Raw genomic sequence first — 20,475 nt, 5'->3', positions numbered from 1 at the left:
GACATTCCTTCTGAGAAGCCAGAATTACTTGAAAAAGAAGACCATGGAACCATGTATGTTAGGAGGTATTATTATTATTATTATTATGATTATTATTATTATAACATTTCGTCGGAGAGAGGACCACATTCCTGTCCCTGCCAGCAGAGTGCCAGCACCCACCCAGTCCCAGATAGCATTGTTGCCTTAAGGGGTAGATCAACAAGACTCCTTTAAAACAAAGCACTGGAATCCAGGCAAATCCTCAGAAGTAAGGATTATAAAATGCAGAAGATGCACCATGTGTAGTGCATAGGAGACATGTTATCTGGAATTTGTTGAAAACAACACTAATTTCTGGCTTCTTGTATCCTGACCTTAGCTCACCTTTGGACTCCTGCGCTATAGACTTAATGCTGTCTCTGAATTCTGACTGTATTTCCCTGTTATCCTGGGGGCTTGACCTGGGCTATGACCCTGATTCATCTTTGAAAAAATTGCTAGTAAGGACTCTTGAGTGAATTGACTCCTCCATTGCAATTAACTCTGTGTTTGTCCATGGAGCAAGGTGCTGAAGAAGACAGAGTTTGGAAACATAACAGATGAACTTCAAGGAGTGAAATGCCCTATGAATAAGGATTCCTAGCTAATTAGAAGTGTGGTCATCCAGAAATTTCAGATCTTGTTATCAGACCAGCCTTTAAATTTGTCAGTCTAGAAAAATGCTTTTATATAACAATTGCTCCAGTTTCACAGTTGCAAAAAACAAACACAGATGACTAATCTTTGCAGAACTATTTTTCAAAATCAGAATCACATTCAGAGTTTCCAGTTCCTGAAATATGCAGATACAAATGTTTCTATGGCCACATGTCTTGCTCGATCAAATTTGCAATAAGTCCTTGCTAGAAATCAGACATTTAGAAATGACAGGTCTTTTTTGCATATAGTATTACATACTAGTCCCTTTACATAGCAAAACCTTGATTACCACAATTTTCATTACTGTGTCCATCAATATGGCAATCACAATGTTTGGACTAAATACCCAACAGTAATGGTTCACATTGTTTTGTTAAACAGAGATTTATGGGTTATTAACATGAAGACTTCCAGAATTTAATCTGTGGATTCCAAAACAAACTGAACTGATCCATACATCATAGTTTATGGCACTTCCAACATTTGTAGTTCCTGAATGTTTCCAAATGCTCAAATTACATATAGTCTGAGATAAAATTAAATGTGGCTTTTCATGCAGATTTTAAATATTTGCCAATTAATGCAGGTCAGAGTGGATTTAAGAGTGAATATATGAACAAGTAACATCGAGTGAAAATAGACATATTCACCATCCAACATTTATCTGTACCATGAGCAATTAGGTAATTATGGTGGAAAACATAAGCCCATTTTATTCAAGAAAGCCTTGGGTTGCAACCTAATGCCCTGATCTTAACTGCATCTCATTTAAAAGGTGTCATACTGAAATCATCTGCATTAATTTCCAAGTAAACACAATTTGGATCAGTATGTAAGAATTTAAAATGAAAAGCAATTCGGTGAGGCACATTGATTATCCTGAAGATGGGCCTAGCTTTTCATTTTCACCATTTTAAGATTGTGGATTGTTTCTTATCTCTTTACGTTGTTTAACATATTGTTATACATTCTCCTAACAGCCTCCCTTATAATAATTTCAAACATCCCATTATTATCCAGTTATAAAACCATCTGGATTATGTTTCTGTACCCTCAAACTAATAACCGCTTTTGTTTTAACATAAAAGCCATATTCAGAATAGCATCCTAACATGTGAGGAGGGAGAGATGAATGAACAAGCAAGATCTGCCTGTCCACCCACCACCACCACCACCATTCTTGCCCTCCCTCCTCATGGTCCTCTGAAGCAGGATTCCTTCTACCAATAGAGGTTGCCCATAAATTGAAGAGGCCTGGAAGGATTTCCTGCACTTGAGGAGGGTGATGAGAACAGTTCTCACTCTTCCACCTTGTGTGCTCATGTAAGTATGCTTGGATGCCTGAATAAGCTACATACACATACTTTTCTTATGCAACTACACCTTCATCCTGGCTTCTTTGGCCTATGCAGCTAACCATAGTGCCCCATCTCACGCAATGTAATTTTCTGATACCAAATCGTAATTCCTGTGAGCAGAGATTATTGTGCATTGCCTAAAATAAATAACTGCTACATTTATTTTCATAATAGCACAAGGCAGGCTGGGCAGGATAGAAGGAATCTTGGTCTGTGCACTTGGGCTTATTTTCTCCCACATGGTACACTTACTTCACTTAGAGGGACTTTGAATGTCATAGAAACACAGAATAGTAGAGTTGGAAGGGGCTAAAAAGGCCATTGGGTCTGCTGTTGCAGGACACCAATTTACACCATTTCACTCAGATGGCTATCCAGTTTCTTTCTGAATGTGTGGGAGAGAATTCACAAGTGAATAGCTGGTTATCTACAACTACAGGACAGATGGTGCATCCTACCCATGCAAAGTCCCCTTCTGACATCGCAGTGGAAGTGCAAAAAGTAGGAGGCTTTTTGTACTATCCAAAACCAATCTCACAGAAAAGCAACATGGATACCATAATTAGCATTACCATCAAATGACCATCTAAAAGAGAGCTGTGACATCTTGATATAAGTACCCTGCATAAAGCAGTATACTCTTGAAGTACAATCCAAGCACAATATTGTTGTGTGTTCTTTAAAAGGAGGAGAATTTAGCCACTGTCTAAAATGCTGTGAGTCACCTTCTGAAGCCTAGATCCATAGAATATAGTGTTTCTAAGCATTACGCCTAAGGTTTCTGCAAATCCTTAAGTCTAAGACAATGACATCATCTGCTCCAGATACATTCTCAGAGACATATTTTGTGTCTATAGAAACCATTTAACTTTGTATGAATTAATTAAAACACTTCAGCCCAGCTAAATTAGCATGGGTAATCAACGCTGTCATATTAACATACCCAGGCACTGACACATCTGCCGCAGGTGGTGATTTTGAAATCTCCATAGAGATCCTTGATGGCACCAGTTGTAAAAAATCCTTCTACCATCAGCAAAATGCCATAAACAAAGAAGGCAGCTGCTACGCCATAGATCACATATTTGAAGATGTCAATCCTGTGTAATAAAAAGGTATACATGTTAGTAAAATTTTACTGAAGACTCTGACTATTAACACTTTAAAAAAAATAGACAGGCATTTCTCCAGTTGGGACATCAGCAGTTGATACAGTGTAGCAATAAGGTAACTGAGTTGCTGATAGATCTTGTCTTATGAATCACAGAACAGTGAATATTCACATAAGAAATGCAGATTTCTTCCAGTGAAAATCATTCAAGCAATTTATGCTGGTGCAACACACACATACAGACTGACAGTGGCATTTTAACATTTTATGTATTTAGAATATATTGGGATCTCCCCTTCTTTCAGTGCAAAACACATAAACAGCTGTCAAACTGCCAATGCTCTTCAATGCACTTGCACAGATGAATGGATGCTTGTTACTTTCCACATCCAGTTGGAAGAGCTGGGTGGGCAGTTGATGATCTGTTTTGTTCAAGTGTGCAGTCAAGACCATTTCTCCATTACAAATCAAATCTCTGCTGTTACAGGATAATGTTAACGCATTTGCCATTTTACGTTTCCCTTTTTTGGTTGGCATTCTTTGCCTTCAGCAATAATGATGTAGATGTAGCAAAGTGTGCCTATTGCTGCCTCAAATTAAGCTATGTCTAATTTCTCAGTCTTATAGAATTCTATGGCTTGGAGAACTCATAGTAAAAGGATGCCAAATGCTAGTATAATACATATGGTGCAATTCTATGAATATTTAGACAGAAAAAGATCCTACAACTCCTGGTTGGGGGCATGCTGAGAGTTGTGGGAATTGTTTTTTGTCTACCATGCATAGGATTGTGCCAACAGAAACGAACTTTCTCTACCTTCACTGGGCATATCCCCTATTAATTTCTACACTGCACGCCTTTTCAATCATGAAATAGAATGAGAATCATGACCAACTGACCCTACTCCCTGATATTTTCAACACTTCACTTTCATTAGAAAGATCCATTTGTAATCCAAAAGTGTCACAAGGATTCAGACCAGATCCGCAAGCCTTTGACACAAACTCGGTTTTTGAATGAATGAATTTTTAAGCTGGCAGCATAACAAAAAGTTTGCTTTGTGTGTTTTCCACTTTCCCTTCCAAGATGAAATGAGGTCATGGGGTTATTGTTTGTTTATTTGGCTTTTGCTTTTAAAAATAAAAAATAAAATAAAAAATTCACTGCACAGCACATAGACAAAGGAGGGAAACTGAAGGCATGGCACCCGTGGATATGGATCTAACGGTCCTTTTATGTGCAAAGAATGAGTTCTTCCGTTACTAGAAGGGCCTCCAATCTAGCTTCCACCAACAGTAGAGGGAAGCCATGATGCCATTTCTTTCTGCCCACTGGATCACCTTGTGCCAGCTACCATGTTGCTCCAGGGAGACCCTGCGGGGTGAAGTGGGGAGAAAAGGGAGTATGCAAATAGGCCTTCTCCCACTCCCCCTGCTTTCAACAGCAGGACTCCCTGATTTGATACGCATGCAACACTGCCACTTCCACGAGTCTAAAAGCAGAGGTCCATGTGCAGAGTGAGGAGCTGGAGCGGAATCTTAATTCCTCCTTGCAATATCTTACTTCCAGTTTGGACTAAGCACCTGCCAGCCCTCCCTTAATGCACTGTAAGATAGTTGTCCATTGTCAGGGTTGTTTAGGAATTGTTTATTATTGTTATTACATACTCCATTTCTGTACTATACAATAGCCAAATCTCTCTGGGCAGGTTAAAACAGTTAAGGAAAAAAAGCGCAATATACTATAAAATCTTATCAAAATACAAAGATTTTAAACCCCAAAAGAAAAAAGCTGCTACAACATACAGTTAACAGCAACCTCTTAAGTCTTTGGATAGCCCAGTATGTCTTTAAAAGCCTCGGCACAAATGGCCATCATAACCTGGTGCCAAAAAGACTACCTTATTGGTATTTCACTACGGGGTAGTCATAGGTTCTCTTTCACAGCCTGATCTCAAGGGCTGCCACGCACTGCTCTCTACTTCGAAGGCAGGAACCATAAACCCCTCCCTAGAGCACTTTTTCCTTTCCTTGCCCCCCTCCCCATTTTCAGTGGGAGCAGATACTGGTGGCCATACAGGGCTTGTGGGGCCTAATATGGAAGCCCTCTTCCCCCTGCCCCATGAGGTGAGGTGGGAATTGATGAGCAAAAGGGCCTTCTTTGCTGTCCCACACCACCTCTGGAATTCCCTTCCAAGGAAAGTGCGACTAGCACCCACTTTACCTTGTTTTTGGCACCAAGTTAGGACTGTTTTGTTTATTTAGTTAGTTTATTTTTAGATTATGATATTGGTCTTGCTGCTGGTTTATTGCTTTATTGTTTTATTGGTTGGTAGTTTTATTGTTTATAATGTGTGTGTCCTCCTGTTGTTTTATATTGTGTTTTTACTTTATTATGTTCTATGGTTTTAGTTATTATTGTCATTTATTTGTATGTGTATTTTCTATTTTTATCTGTATTATTGTTTATGACTGTGCTGTGAGCCACCCAGAGAGCATTCTGGCTGGGGGGGGCGGGGGAAGGAATGCAAATGCAATAAATAAATAAATGAATAATACGGCCCGCATTTGACTTTATCATGTGAATTGGCTCTAACAGCATTAACTGCACAAGAAAGAAACTTTTTACAACCAAGCTACTTTTTTACAGTTCACAGTGGCACTGAATGGCTGTCATAAGAGGTCGTTCTTGTTTTGTGCAATGTAGAGTCATTAAACAGGTTTTAAATATGTATCAAGAAGACAGGTATGCACTGATGATGGCTTCAGAACTGTATCCCACCAGATGGTCTCAGCACACTAAGCTAGACATCTCTCAAACAAAGGTCAGATTTTATCCCTTGTGGCTCCCGGATCACCGCAATAGTTTATCTGCATTCCTACAGCTCATCAACAAATCAGCTGCCAGCCATCTTTTAAGAGATTTCCCTGGCTGAGTCTATCACAGGGTGTGACCTTTAATACTGTCATTGCATTTTACAAAACAAGACAATAGAAACAATAAGATTTGGAATGCAAAGAATTTTGATTAACATGGTTGATTAGTTAGAAACGGTTAATTCTGTGTCTCCCAAGATTATGTCTTCAAAAGAAATGTGAAATCATGATGACAAAATCATGCCAGTGTTGAGCCATTTATGGTTTTATGCCCTGAAATGATTAAATGCCGACGGAATCCTGAAGCTATTACATGGTATAGGCTTAAAATTTGTTGGGCTTTCATATTATGGGTGCTGAAATATTATGAACCAGACAGCATGAAATTAGAATGTTTTCTATGAAAGCAGCATTGCGGTGATTGAGAATGTGCCATATTCTACACAATGAAACAGATGCCTCATTCAAAGAAAACACAGATACCCACCCTTAGCCAACCAGCCTTTAGAGAATTTTAGTTGTTAACAATAAACAGCAACAGCACAGATTTCTCATATGCCTAGTCCCCTGCACTGTGGAAGTGCACAAAAGAGAACACAAGCATGGCAACAATAAGGGCACTATGCTGAGGGAGCTAAACTACATGTTCCCTTAAACTGGTAGGTCGCATCTTTTCCATTTTGTTTTAAACAGTTGAAAACATTCAAATTTTATTGGCACCCAACACGAGAACAGGACCTCCATCCATGGTTTTGTACTGGTAGTTACACATACATAACACACAGAAAAAAATTCTTCAAAGGTATTTGCATACCTTTGGCAAGGAATATTTGCAAAATCAAAAATACTTTGTGAGCTCAGCATAGGCTACTTCATCCATTGCTAGTAATTTTAATCTTTTGCCAAAACCGCAATAAATCTTCCACACAGATATTGAGCTTCAGGTTATATTTGAACAATTCTGCCAATAAATATTAGTGAAACTGTAAGCATGGTTACATATAATTTGCCACAGTGAGTTCCCCTGCACAGTTTTGAAATGCTACCACTAACAGGCAAAGATGAGTTGACAAAGATAAATGCTTTCTGTAGGTTTGATTCATTATTTACTGTATTATTTGATATCTAGCTTGTGTGGGCTGCTGAATTTCCATTTCACTAACAGAGAACCGTGCAAATCCTCAAATTACTCAGCTGCAGAAAGAGAGATATCACTTCTTTTGAAACTCTGCAAATAAGTTCCTGCAGCCATAATAAGCCATACAAATCTTCTGCCCCCTTCCTAAGGGCAGATCTGCACGGTCATCTTTCATCTGCACAGATCCCGTCCCTCCATATAAATGAACTTTATAACATGTGGGAGGATTTGAGTGTCCTCCACAGAAGGTTTTTTCCTGAGGATTTTCCCCACTGCCTTTCTATATGTTCATGTATATGTTATGCAACACAAGATAATGTTTTACTATAGAGCGGAATTGCAAATTTACACAAGGCCAGAACAAATAATGGCCTCATCCAGGAAAATATTGCATTATCTTCTTTCTAAAAAAAAAACAAAACAAAACCTGCAGAAATGTCTATAAAACACAGGAGGGGCCCTGGAGGATGAAGGCATCAGGTAAAGTGGGATCACCAGAACTTAATAAATACCTTTCAGGGATAAGTCATATACTTATTGATACATTTCCCTTTTTACGATCACATCAGGTACCTACTGACATTCAGCCTGTGATCAGCTACCACTTCAAGATCCTGTCACACACTCTGTTGTTGATTGGTGCCATCAAGTCATCTCCAACTTATGATAACCCTGTGCACAAATGCCTCCAAAAGCCCTGCCCTTTATGATCCTGCTGAGCTCCTGAAAACTGGAGGCCATGGCTTCCTTTGGGGAGTCACTCCAACTCTTACTTGCTCTTGCTCTTCTTTTGCCTTTCCCTAACATGATTGTCTTTTCTAATGAGTTTCACCCTCTCATAATGTACTGAAAGTATGTATCATTTTTTGCTTCCAGGTTTTTGTACTTACTATTGTGAATACCTATGCATTTGACATCTTTTTCCTAAATAAAGAAATTTACACTTGTCTATCAAATTTCATCCTGCTTTTTCTACCCAAGGAAAGCCAGCTGGGCATCCAAATGCTACACCTTTGTAACTGAATTAAACTCTCCACAGAATAAACTAAATTATCAGCTGCCACCACCTCATGAATCAAGAGCAGTAGGATTTTGCAGTTAAAAGCCTAAGGCAGGCATGCAAATTGAGATAATATAAGGCATTCAGATCAAATTATGCCAAATTTGAGTCAATTCAAATAAACAAGAAAAATTCTTTTAATATCTGAGCTTGACTGACTACTAACATAAGCAGCTTCTCTTATAACATCCAAGCTTGGAATCCACAGTTCTCTTTTTTGTCTCCTACTGCCAGAGGAACAGAATGAACTTTGTGAAGCCTGGTCAGCCAACTCCAGCTGAAGACCCCTTGTACATGACTAGCTGAAGCACTGAGAGAGCATTGCCTATGAACAGCTCCTAGTGCTAACAACCAAAAGGCATTGTGCTCATTATTTATGTCCTTCCTTCTGTAGAGGGTTTTTTGTGGTGAGACAAAAGATGGAAACTGTGGGAAAATAAAAGGTAATATTGGCTGGAGCCTGCACAAAATTCCACGAATGAGACAGTGCAATTTCACACTAAAAGACTGATCTGGAGGTATTCAGAGGTATATTCAGCAGGGTGGCACAGCTAAAACAAAAAGCCCTCAATTCTCCATTTCGCAAGAAAAAGAAGAGAGTTACCAAGAAGGCAGAAAGGAAAACTGAAGCTTTTGGGTGCATTTTCTATTGATTACTGACTTCCAAACCCTCCATGACAATCCACCATTCGAAAGCATGAAAATATTAGACTCTTGCACAGGAAGGTTAGGGTGGCATGCACGCTTCTCCCTCCACCACCACGCATGTTATCCTCACAATCATCCAATAAGATAGGACACGTGTGAGATGCTGGCTTGCTGAATGTCAGCAACACCCACTTATCAATAGTGCAGGTTTAAACCTTGTCTCGTGAGTTCTAATAGCTTGCCTTATAAACAAACGGCAGCTACTACAAAACAGCAGGGGTAGAGGGATGTAGAATCCCCAAGACACAGGGAGACTTGAGCATCAATTACATGTTCATAATGAACAAATTAACTGATAAATGCCATTGCTTATCAATGTGTCTGAATTCTTTGAATTATAACTATGTTTCTTGACTGGTATTTCACGTATAGCTCTGACACAGTAAACACAGATAATTTGTGATAACACTCGAAGCACTGATTTACTGTTTCAGAAATAATAGCTACCCAGAGACTCATTACCTTAAAAGTCTAGAAAAATGGATTAGCTTTCAATCTATAATAAGCCAGAGCCTTAGCTGTAAAGTCAGCTTTAAGAGGCATCATTCTAAATGCAAGTCTAAAAATATAACCCATTTAACAGCAACAGCATAAGCAATATGAATGAGCACTAACTATCAAGCAATGAAGTTAAGTCAGATGAATCTGCCCCCACTGCCATTGGCCTGTCACTGATTCTATTTCTTATTCTGGGGAGGGGAGGGGAGGGAACGGGAGGGGACAGGATGGCTGATCCTTCCAAATCACAGAAATGCTATTGAAGATCCTGACTATGAGGTGGATCTGTTCTTCCAGGCACCATTGGTCCTAAAACCCAAAGAGTGTTTCATTTCATCCCTGATCGCACTAGTTTATGCATGTACCTTTAAAATGAGTTATTTCAGGGGTCTCAGGGCCAGGTTTCCTGGAAGGCCATGTCCCCTTTCCCTCCAATCACTGATAATTTCTTGACTGTCCAACTTTTGTGCAGTCATCCTCCATTAGCCTGGAATGCCACTCCTAAGGATTTTCTTTTGACCCTATCCCTTTTGCCTTCAGTCCTTTCACTCCTGGAAGGCAATAAAGCCCCCAACAGAGTCTCCAAAATGGAATTCATCCTTCAGCTTCACTTTCCACTTATTCCATGTTTCCTTTCCAATGCTTACATATTCCTGGTTATGCTTGAACTCAGCTTGATTTAGGCATGGGGGGCAATTTAGACATTCCAATAATCAAAACAAAGGCTTAACATTAGTAAGCTGCCTTGGGTTCCTCACAAGAAGAAAAAAGATGATATATAAATGCAATGCAATAGTAGTAATAGGATATTATACAATATCTGCTAAAAGCTTAAAATCGATTTCAACGAGACACTACTTATTATTTATTTTAAGGCAAGGATAGGTAACTTGAGGCTCTCTAGATGTTTTGGCCTACAAGTCCCATCATGCCTCACCATTAGCTATGCTGGCTAGGGCTGGTAAAATTGTAGGCTAAAACTCCTCCAGCGCCACAAGCTGCCTAGCAAGTTAACATTTTTTTTAAATGCTATATTAAGGCAGTGGTTGGTGAGGACTTAGCTAAACGTACCTCTTCTCTGAATTTTGATAAGTATATTCCCATCCTAAAGAGCTATTACCCCTTAACTCTCTTCCTTCAAGTAGGTTTATTTGCAACTGCATGCAATGTTTCTCGTAAGACATCTCCATGCTGGGCTACCAACTGCTTTCTCCTCAGGTCTCATTGGTCTATTGTGAAGGCTGCCTTCCCTTTTAAAGACTCTCTCAAGCTCTCCTATTTAGTGATTTCAGGCTTTGCTTGCAATCATCCCTTAGGATCAGCCTCTGTTATGAGTTTTTCCTGCCTTCTTCTTATTTCCACCTATTGTTGCTAGTGTGAAACCTGACCTTAAGCACTTCACAGCTGAGCTTCCCACCAGCTTATCAGTTCATTAGCAAATAAATTATAAAGTGAGCAAAACCAAAGCAGGACCCTACAGAAATTCTAAATTCGCATTTAGAAAGGCAGACAGCATGTCTCAAAATTAGCAAGTTTTGCTTTTGTTTCTGGGGTGAAGAGCAAAGGAACTGGAGTTGCTGACTGACAAGTTCTCTTTCTAATCAAAGGACACATTTTACCAAAGATTCTCCAAGCACTGTGGTTTGCGGAAGGGCTCACAGGAGCCTACAAAACAAATGCTTCCAGACTTCTCTATGAAAAAAGCTTTACACTGATTCTCAACCATCACAACTTCCTAGTCTCTGCACCTATCTTTCTGAAACTATGCAGGGTTTTTTTTTGTCTAAAGGCACTTCTATGATGGTTGCCAATTTTATATAAACTGAAAAAGGAACACAATTAGAAGAGGAAGGCAAAATACATCTCTCAGCATCTGAAATTATGAGTGCTCCCTTTCTACCTAAAGCACTGCTTGTAATGTTTGCAAACTTGATCATTTTCTTACAGAGGTCAACCTTTTTTATCTGGATAAGTTTTAGAAGAATGGTCTATTAGGAATATGGAAAAGCCCATTCTTTTTCGAATATCTTCAAACCATATAAAAGCAAATAACCTACACCTATTTATCTGAAATTTGACAGACTTGAACTATTCAGAAGGGCAAGCTATCTATGCAAATTTTATTCCATTTTGCCAAGAGATAAAAAAGTATAAAGGCACATATAAAGGCAAAAAACACTGCACTTATTCTTCTGAAATTTCATAAGCAAATTCTTATCCTAAAGAGATAATAACTCGGTAAATATAATCCACTAATGGCAAACGGAAACAGTTACAGCCATTTTTTCCTATGATCAGAGGCATGAAGCTGATTTCCAGATCAAAGTGGACAGCCTCCAACCAGTCTCATCATAACTAGGTGATTTTCTCAAAAGCTGAATTAAGGAAGGTCCGAAAAAATTCTTTTGGCTGGTGCACACTGCCAACTTATAGAGTGGAGAATAATGATTTTATGCAAAGCAAACACACCTATACCATTATTTAAGTACAAGATGCACATTTCATTAAGTCAAACTATTATTAAACCATGTTCCTAAACATATTCCTCCTATTTAAACATATTCATGCTGAAATTAATGTAATAAGAAACATGATTAGCATGTTTCAAACTTTAAAATATATAGACATTGAATTGAGTGAGATGTGTTGCAAAACATACAGCTAAAGACTTTTAACTGTTAGCTCAATTAAAGATATATTAACATTTGGATGCATCCAAATATTTTACATAATTTTGGATGTCATTATCTGTATTACAGGAGATAAAAACATATTCCATTTTTAAAATGTACATCCAAACTTATTAATAGAAATATTTATATTGGTAGAACAATTTTGTACCCATCTGTTATCCCCTGCATTTGGAAGAAATTCAAATAATGTCTTCTCAACAGAATATTGGGGGTGGGGGACTAGAAATTTTGCTGCAGCACAAAAGCAAAGTCACACAAGATGAGGGAGACGCTCACATGGTAAAGACGTCGATGGTGTCCCCAGCAGCTCTCGCCATCTCAAAGTAGGTCTGAAGAATGTTGACAGTTCCCGAGAGTGCTTCATGGCCACAGCCACAGAAAAGGGCGACCCCGGCATACAGCAGGATGGTGGCAATCAGTGAGGCATAAGGAATACCCCCCAAGCATTTGATGCAGCACTCGAAGCACCCTGAACAAAAATGGAGAAGAAAAGGATTTTTAACACGTCTTAATTTTCTTTTGCTTCAAGACCAATCCTCATTCTCCTTTCCCCGTTTTCTTCCTCTGCCTATTGCTTGTCATGAACTCTGCAGGGAGTCTGATAACACAAATAGGAATCACCTGTTTTCAGCACCCCGCACACAAAAATGAAAAAGGGAAAACACAGTTTTACCATAAGAGGTATTCTAATTATTGGACTTATTTGATGTACATAAAACTTCTAAGCCTGAACATATACAAAGCTTGCATAACTTCTAGCTGACAACTCCTATCAACCCTTGCCAGCAGAACCAGTACAGAAGGCTGATGGGTGTTGTAGTCCAAAATATTTTGTGGCCACCTCAGTCCGCCTTGTGGTACGGCCAAGCCTGGCTTGGAGGCCACAACTCCTGCCTCCCAGGATCAACACTGCAGCAAGGGGGAGACGTGCCCAGCTCAATCCATCAACCCGAAAAGAAGCGGCTGCAGGGGGGTTGCCTCCCTGCCCCCTGCTAGAAATGACACTTTTGGGAGGAAGGGACAACAGCCATTTCTCTTCTTTCCCTAGCAGCTGTCCAAAAGCTTGCCTATAGCTAAAGCTCTGCATTATTATTTTGAATGTGTGAACACAATGCACGCACATGGACACTTATAGGGAAAACAGCACTTGAGGGGAATAATCTTGATCAAGAAAACTGTGGGCAGAAGGTTGTTCCCCCTTCAGCCCTACGCAGAGATAGAACTGCAATCTCGATTTGAATTGTAACCCTACCAGCAGTTGTTCTTAAAGGATTTAAAGTATGGGAGCCTATTATAAATGTCTCCCACTATGTCTGGTTGATCTTTATTGTCCTGGTCTTCAAGAAAAGAACTGTTTGGCGCTGTTCCAAAGGATGTACTAGATAATCTCAAGAGAAGAATAATTAACCTTTTCCAGCCAGTTGGTGACCTCTAGAATTGCCACATATGCAAAAGTTCTTGTGTGCATGCAAGAATTCTATATGCAACTGCAAGCCCTGATTTGTTTTCACAAACCAAATTTGGGTTGTCTTGCCCGCACTTGTTTTCATTTGTATTGCCCTGACCATAACCAGTTCATTTTCTCGAGTGGCTTCTTCCTTCTGCCTTGCTTCCCACCAGATCAGAATAGTTTTCCTTTACAGTGAAGCTTCAGTCAAAGTCATTGAGTGCACAGTCATACAGTGGTTAGCTGCATGGCTAACCACTGTACTGCCAGAAGCCTCCACCCCTTCTAGAAGATTTCATTATTGTTCCAGTCCGCTGCAGTGGTTCTTTTGTGGATTACAGCTCATGGATCCCAATGCAGAACACAATGCCTAAGAAAAGCTGCTGCTAATATTGCTGGTTTGAATACCCCCAATCACTCTCTGGGAAGAGTGAAAAGGTAGATGCCAAGAATGAGTCACACCAACCCACAAACATTGTTACTGTCATCACATTGCTGTTGGGTGTTGAAGAATTAGGGTGCTGGTAAACATCTGCCTCATTCTAGCAATGACCATCTATGCCTGGAACAGTTTCTCACACCTGAGTAGACTGGCTGGATGCTGGTGGGAATAAGTGCTTGATTCTCAAGCACCACAAAACAACACTGTTTGTGCCAATTTTCAAAGTGGGAGTGATGTGTTTAGATTCTCTGCCGCCGCCGCCACCACATCTATTATGTAGGTAAGCTGTTGATGCATTTTGCCCAGTTTTGACTATTCTAGGCAACGAACTTGGGACATAATACATGCAAAGTGTGTGCTACACCACTATAGCACAGAACTATGAACCCTCCTTAAGAACCTTCTTCGCAGAGTCTGGAAACCTACAGCACTGCTATTCTAGCCCCAATGCCACAGCTCTCTAGATAAGAGCTCATATAATACAACTCTTCTCTAACTTGAGTCCAGGAAACTGAAACAAGGGAATCAGGTGGATTTTCCACCCAAAACAGAATCCTCATACATCGCTAATACCTCTCATATCAACAGGATGTACGAGGGGCGTTCAATGTATTCTCGGTATCGGGTTGATTTGCTATTTCTCTGTCTCCTAACGCAGATCATCATTCAAGGCATGCAGTGTTATTTCCATGCCAATATCAAGCCTAAGCCTCAACTGAAATGGATCCAGGATCAGGGAAGAATAATAAAACAAAATAAAATAAAGTAATGGCAAATATGGTTTTAAGATCCACCACACATCACCAGCTGAAATAATGCCCTTATGTTACTAGAATTCTTTAAAAACCTAAACCCACAGTGCATCCTCCTACTTCCTTTATAAAATGGATAGGAGTGGGTGGGTGGGAAATGATGAAAAGTTATCTGCCTGCAGACTTTCATCTGAAAGCTTCAGAATGAAAGAGCCAGCCTCCTTTCATACTTCATGTGTACAGCAAACATCCAAGATAAAAGTGAGTTTTTCATTATTCACCTAGAGTTGTTTGTTCCTACAAATGCACCCCTATATATGCAAGGGTTCAGCTGGTTTTTCTTGAACATTTTACACCCCCAAAATTCTTTTTTTCAATTATGGTTCAAGAGGGCACATGAATCGCATAATGGTCACAGGAATAAAACAGAATGCGTCAATGGCTTCTAGTACTGACCGTTATATATTGTTGGCAGGGGCAGAATGTTTCTGTATAGCAGCAGCAAGCAAGTTGCCCTACAAACAAGCCTTCAACGAGAAGGTGAGAAATAACTTTAGGGAAATGCTCTAGACCCATGTACACACTCTGCAAAAACTCTGTTTTCATAACAAAACTACACTCAGTGGCAAAAAGCTGGCATACAACCAACATGAAATTGAGAGTTAAACATGTCATATAAAACTCCATTTCTAATGGTTTCTGTTCACATGGTTCAACCTCAGTTTCAATACAAGGGCTACACTTATAAAGATGAAGGAGGCATGGCCTGCACTCCTGCCACATTCAGCTAATACTTTCTGTGTGGATTAGAAAGACCTAATCCATCAGGTTTTCAAATTACCAATGCTTTCTTTTCTTTCCTTAAAAAGCACAGTCTAGAATAATTTTTGGATTCACCTAGTTTCAGAAATACTATACTTGATGGAAGTCTTGGTCTGAGGATTCACCCTGTTATCACTGGTCTCTTTTGGGCCAGCTGAAGTTTTTGGACTATTACCAATGGTACATATAACACAGTGTCACAGTCCAAATGAGAAGTAACAAGATCAGGGATGGTTTAGCTGGACTGTCTCTGTCCAGTTATGGGTGTAGTTGGTATATCAGCCTAAACTGATAAAAGGTTTTTTCATTCAATAAGCCCTGCAGTGCCTCTAGGGACAGCACAGGATCCAAGAACAACCCCATACTGTGAATGTATCTTTTAGAGGGACTGTGACTCCCTCAAGCATAGGCTGAACATCATTTAACCAGGCAGACAAACCACCCACCAATGGTACCTCCAGTCTCAGTTTATTGGCCACCATCCAGCCCAAGCACAGATTCAGAATAGCCACTGCCTTCTCTGGATTTGATGAAATGCAGAAACAAAGCTAGGTGTCCCCCACATATTGGTAACATCTCAGTCAATACAACCAAATTACCTCCTCTAGTGGGTTCATGCAGCATGGGAGGGTAGAAAACAGCCCATAGTATAACTGCCAAAAAGCCAAGCAATAACCTATCAAGATCCACTTCTGCAATCCACCTTCTAAATAGGAACAGAACCACTGTAATGCAGTGCCTCCAACTCCCAACCCAGGCAAACTATTCAGAAGGATGCCATGGCTGATCATATCAAAAGCCATTGAGACGTAGACGTCCTCCTCCCAACCAATCGCACTACTGTTGCCACCACCACACCAGTGCAACCACGGCCTTGACCTTGAAAAAGGAAATGGAAGAAAAAAGCAGGCAAGGCTGTTCCAGTCCGTTTCCCGCAGTAGAAGGTGAGTGTTGGTGAGCATGAAGACTTGTGTACATCGAGTCTGTAGGGCTGGATCGAAATTTTAGAGCCTAGGCAGACCATGTCTTCAGGGCATTGCAATGAACTGACAGTGGGGGGCAGGCTGCACATTACATGTATCCTCTTGAACAGTACAGGAATGTCCTTAGATATTCAAGGCGGGCACTCGACATGAATTTGATATCCGTATTTCTGATTCCCATCCTCTCCTACCAAGTTCCTATAAATCCCAACAATCAATTATTATAATCCAGAGAACTATAAAACTAACTCAGCTGTACACCTGGCGGGGGAGTTTACTTATATGATCATCCAGGATTCACCTGCATCATAAGACAAGTCACTCTGGGGATGCTGGGATGCTTTCCACCTTCAGTGGAACAAAACTCCACGTTCCAGTCACTGGACAAGATACGTTCTTTAGCTTATATAGAAATTAATCTATGTTCAAAACTGATATACATGCTGAAGCTATAAAGGTTGCTAAAGCAGTAAAGGCTGTTGCTGCAAAGTAAGTATATTTTTTGGTTGGTAAAGTGTGTAAAGATGTATGAACCTAAGCAGAAATAAATTAATCAAGATACCCAACAACTAAGTGCACTGCGTATATTTCATTAAACTGTGAACCCTCATTTATGGAACATTAATGGTTATGAAAATGCAGAGAAAATTGTGTTGTGATTAGCTTTTATGTGTTTTCAGTACATTAAGTTTATTACAATTTAAATGAGACATCCTACTCCCACAGCTAATAATCACGCAAGAAATGGACATTTAGCAGTGTCTGCCTGTAAGGTAAATTAGTCTGCTACACTGCAAATAAACCCTATAATCTAAAAATTAGAAAACAAATTTGTCAAAATTGCCCATCTGTCACCTTCAACATAATCATAAAAGTCTGGGATTTTACAAAGGCACAACAGGGTCCATCTTTCCATTCTACGATGAAGCAACCTTCTTGGCAGACCAGCTAGCAGTTTTATATCATTGGCTTGAATCCCATTTTTCCTGTGAATGCAACTGGTTTACATTCATGGCATGCAGTTTCATCATCTTCTCCCTGCTGACTTTGCACCCCTTAACTGCTCCTGAACATTTGGGGACCTTAACTGCTCCTGAAGCTTTAGGTAATGGCATATGGTATAGAGGCTGCAGATGGAGTGGAAACAATAGCCCCTTCAGGAAACACAGGAGTGACTTAAGATCCAAGACATTAGCTCAAGATCAGAGTATGTAACATATGCAAGATGAAGTGGTACTGCTTGACAGTGAGACCTGCGCCACCTCGGGATTTTATATGCACGTTTGAAAGCACACAGTGAAAAGCATTTCTCCTTAAAAACATATTAATGAAGGAAATTACTTCATCTAATCTTCCCTCTCCTTGTCGGGACAATTTTCACAGAGATGCATTTGCAAAATGTGGAATTGATCTGCATGGATAAAGAATGATACAACAAGTTTGTACGGTGTGCATAGAAAGCTAATCAGTGACACTGTAAAGATCCTTCCAACCTTTTTACAGCTTTTGTAGAATGAATAAAAGCAACTAAATTCACTACGAAGTTTAAGGATAGTGTCTCTGTCAAAGATCTGTCTAATATAGGGTTGCCCTTGAAAAGAGTTTGGAAACTTCTGTTGGTTCAAATGCTGTTGCCAGAATGTTCTGGAGCTGAGAAACCAGAAAATTTAACTCCAATCTACTAATTCATTTATTTCCTGTTGGATTCCAGGCCCACACTGATTGGTCTGTGCCACTGTCACCTCAAATTTTGTACCTGGCTTTGAGAGACAGGGCCTTTCTTGTTAGAATGCCTACACTGTGGAATGCCTTCTTTTAGGATATAATTTGCAGGGCCTTTGGTAAAGGTGTCAGAAAAATCTGCAATGGATTTAAACAAATTTGAATTTCTATGAATCCAATCTGTAGATTCTGTAGTGGACTGTTTTTCAAATCACATGGGTACCAATGGCTTGCACATTAATTAACACAGACTTGCACATTAACACAGATGCACACATGTGCAACAGAGCTAATAAACATTTTATTTATTTATTTATTTATTTATTAAAACATTTCTATGCCGCCCCTTGCCGAAGCCTCGGGGCGGCTCACAACACAAAATAAAATACAAAAATAGCAATATAAAATTCACAATATAAAATAAATAACAATATAAAAGAAGTCGCCCTGGCCAGATATTTCATTGGTTGATGTGTATTCTCACCAAATGTGTTTTACTGAATGAACATTTACGCAAATGAACATTGGGAGATAATGCAGATTAAAACTAGTAGAACCAGAATCTTGTATACAGCAAAGAAATCTGATTCGGTTAATGAGCAGGCAACAGAATTAAGGAGAGCTGACTATCTGTGAAATGCAGTCACAATAGATTTAACAAAATCTGTACTCCCCTAGCCTCTGGTTTGATTGCTCTGGAAGCAGTTTGATTGCTTTCCAAGGACTTTTGTTGCCAGTATGTTATCATGTTATTGGGTTTTCTAGGCCTGATACCAGGAAACCTTAATTAATTTTATGTGCACTTTTTAATTTTTAATGTTTTTGTGTTAGTTTAAATTAACTACTTTTGGGGACCTAGGATTTCCTTTATAGACGAAAGAGCTCCCTTTCAGAGAAACAAGATTGCCTCTTTCTTTGCCCTACTTTAGTCAAGCACTCAAGAGTGACCTGCCCCACAGGCTTTTAATTTAATTAATCATTTTTAATTAATATATTAATATTGTATTATCCATTGCCCTGTGTGCCTGCAAGGCTGTGTGCCTGCTAGGAATTCACTTTCAGGAATTCCTAAACCTGGAGTAGTTTGAAGGACTGCATCTCACCATAAACTAAGGGGACAATAAAGAAGTGAGTTTTCCAACTGTATTTCTTTATTCCCAGAGACATCATACAAACAGTAGTGCATCCACAGTTCTGTACAAGGCCACTTACAACCATCTTTCTTATGGTCCAACTGGATATATGTCAGTAGGACCAGCAGATCATGCCAGAGGCACCAGAGTACATTGTGAGAATCAATGCCGGCGCTTATGTTTTGAATGAGATCTTAATGCAATTCCTAATATGCATTCCATTTTAACATCCTGACAATTGTAGCATATTTGAAGCAAGATATCATGCAACGAGAAATTTGCTGCTTTATAAATATTCGAAATGTGTTAATAGGCTATGTAATCACCAAACTGGAAGTAAGCCTCATGGAACTCAAGTTTCTTTCAAGCAGATATAGCTAGCAATCTGTTGGGAATATCTATCCAAAACATCTATTCCAAAATTAGTATCTGAAGGTAACGGAGAAAAGAAGCAAAGGAAATTACATGTGATCAGGTCAATGGAAGTTACATTTGGCTTCATCAGTCATGGCTGGTGTGACTTTATATGAAAAATTTCCAAGCAGTTCTCTCTATACATTTCCATTGATTTCAAGGAAGTATCTTGGAATCCTTACCCATAACAAAGAAAAAGAAGACCACACGAAAACTATGCTCCAGTTTCTGAAACTGCTTTTTTTAAAAGCTGCAAGGCAAGAATCTATAATCTGCTAATGTACTGAAACTGTTGCCATGGTTTTCATGGGTTCCCCCACTGCTCTTCATTTCATATTATTATTTAACATTAAATATTAGTTGGTATGTGGGTGCACAAAGTGTTACACAACTGCTTTAGTGGAATTGTAAATGTGCAATGAAGGGAATGAAGCATTAAAGAAACTTGCAGTACTATGATGCTCCGTAAGTGAATGAAGGTGCCTCTGAAAGCAGAACAATCCATGAACTTTGGTGACAATGGCATTCTGCAGGCAGCCTTTGTCTGTAGCAAGGTTATTCTTCCGCCCTGAAGACTGAATTCCCATTCTGCACAGATTCTCTATAGGTCTGCCTTCCCTAATCTGACACCCTTCA

General features: G+C 39.5%; 1 protein-coding gene across 1 annotated transcript in view; it reads right to left on the bottom strand.

Annotated features, from left to right (window-relative positions):
• LOC123024465 (neuronal membrane glycoprotein M6-a) overlaps positions 1-12,588 on the bottom strand; it is a 37,106-nt gene extending 24,518 nt beyond the window's left edge. Inside the window, exons 1-2 of the mRNA XM_044432185.1 lie at positions 12,401-12,588; positions 2,983-3,139 (exon numbers count right to left, since the gene is read on the bottom strand). Of these exons, the coding sequence (XP_044288120.1) occupies positions 2,983-3,139; positions 12,401-12,441 (198 nt within the window). The 5' untranslated portion in view covers positions 12,442-12,588. The remainder of the gene's footprint in view (positions 1-2,982; positions 3,140-12,400) is intronic.
• Between the last annotated feature and the right edge of the window lie 7,887 nt (positions 12,589-20,475).

Source organism: Varanus komodoensis, unplaced genomic scaffold (genome assembly GCF_004798865.1).
Source record: "Varanus komodoensis strain SLA01 unplaced genomic scaffold, ASM479886v1 scaffold237, whole genome shotgun sequence".
Classification (NCBI taxonomy): Eukaryota; Metazoa; Chordata; class Lepidosauria; order Squamata; family Varanidae; genus Varanus; species Varanus komodoensis.
This window is presented reverse-complemented; position numbering and strand designations above follow the sequence as displayed.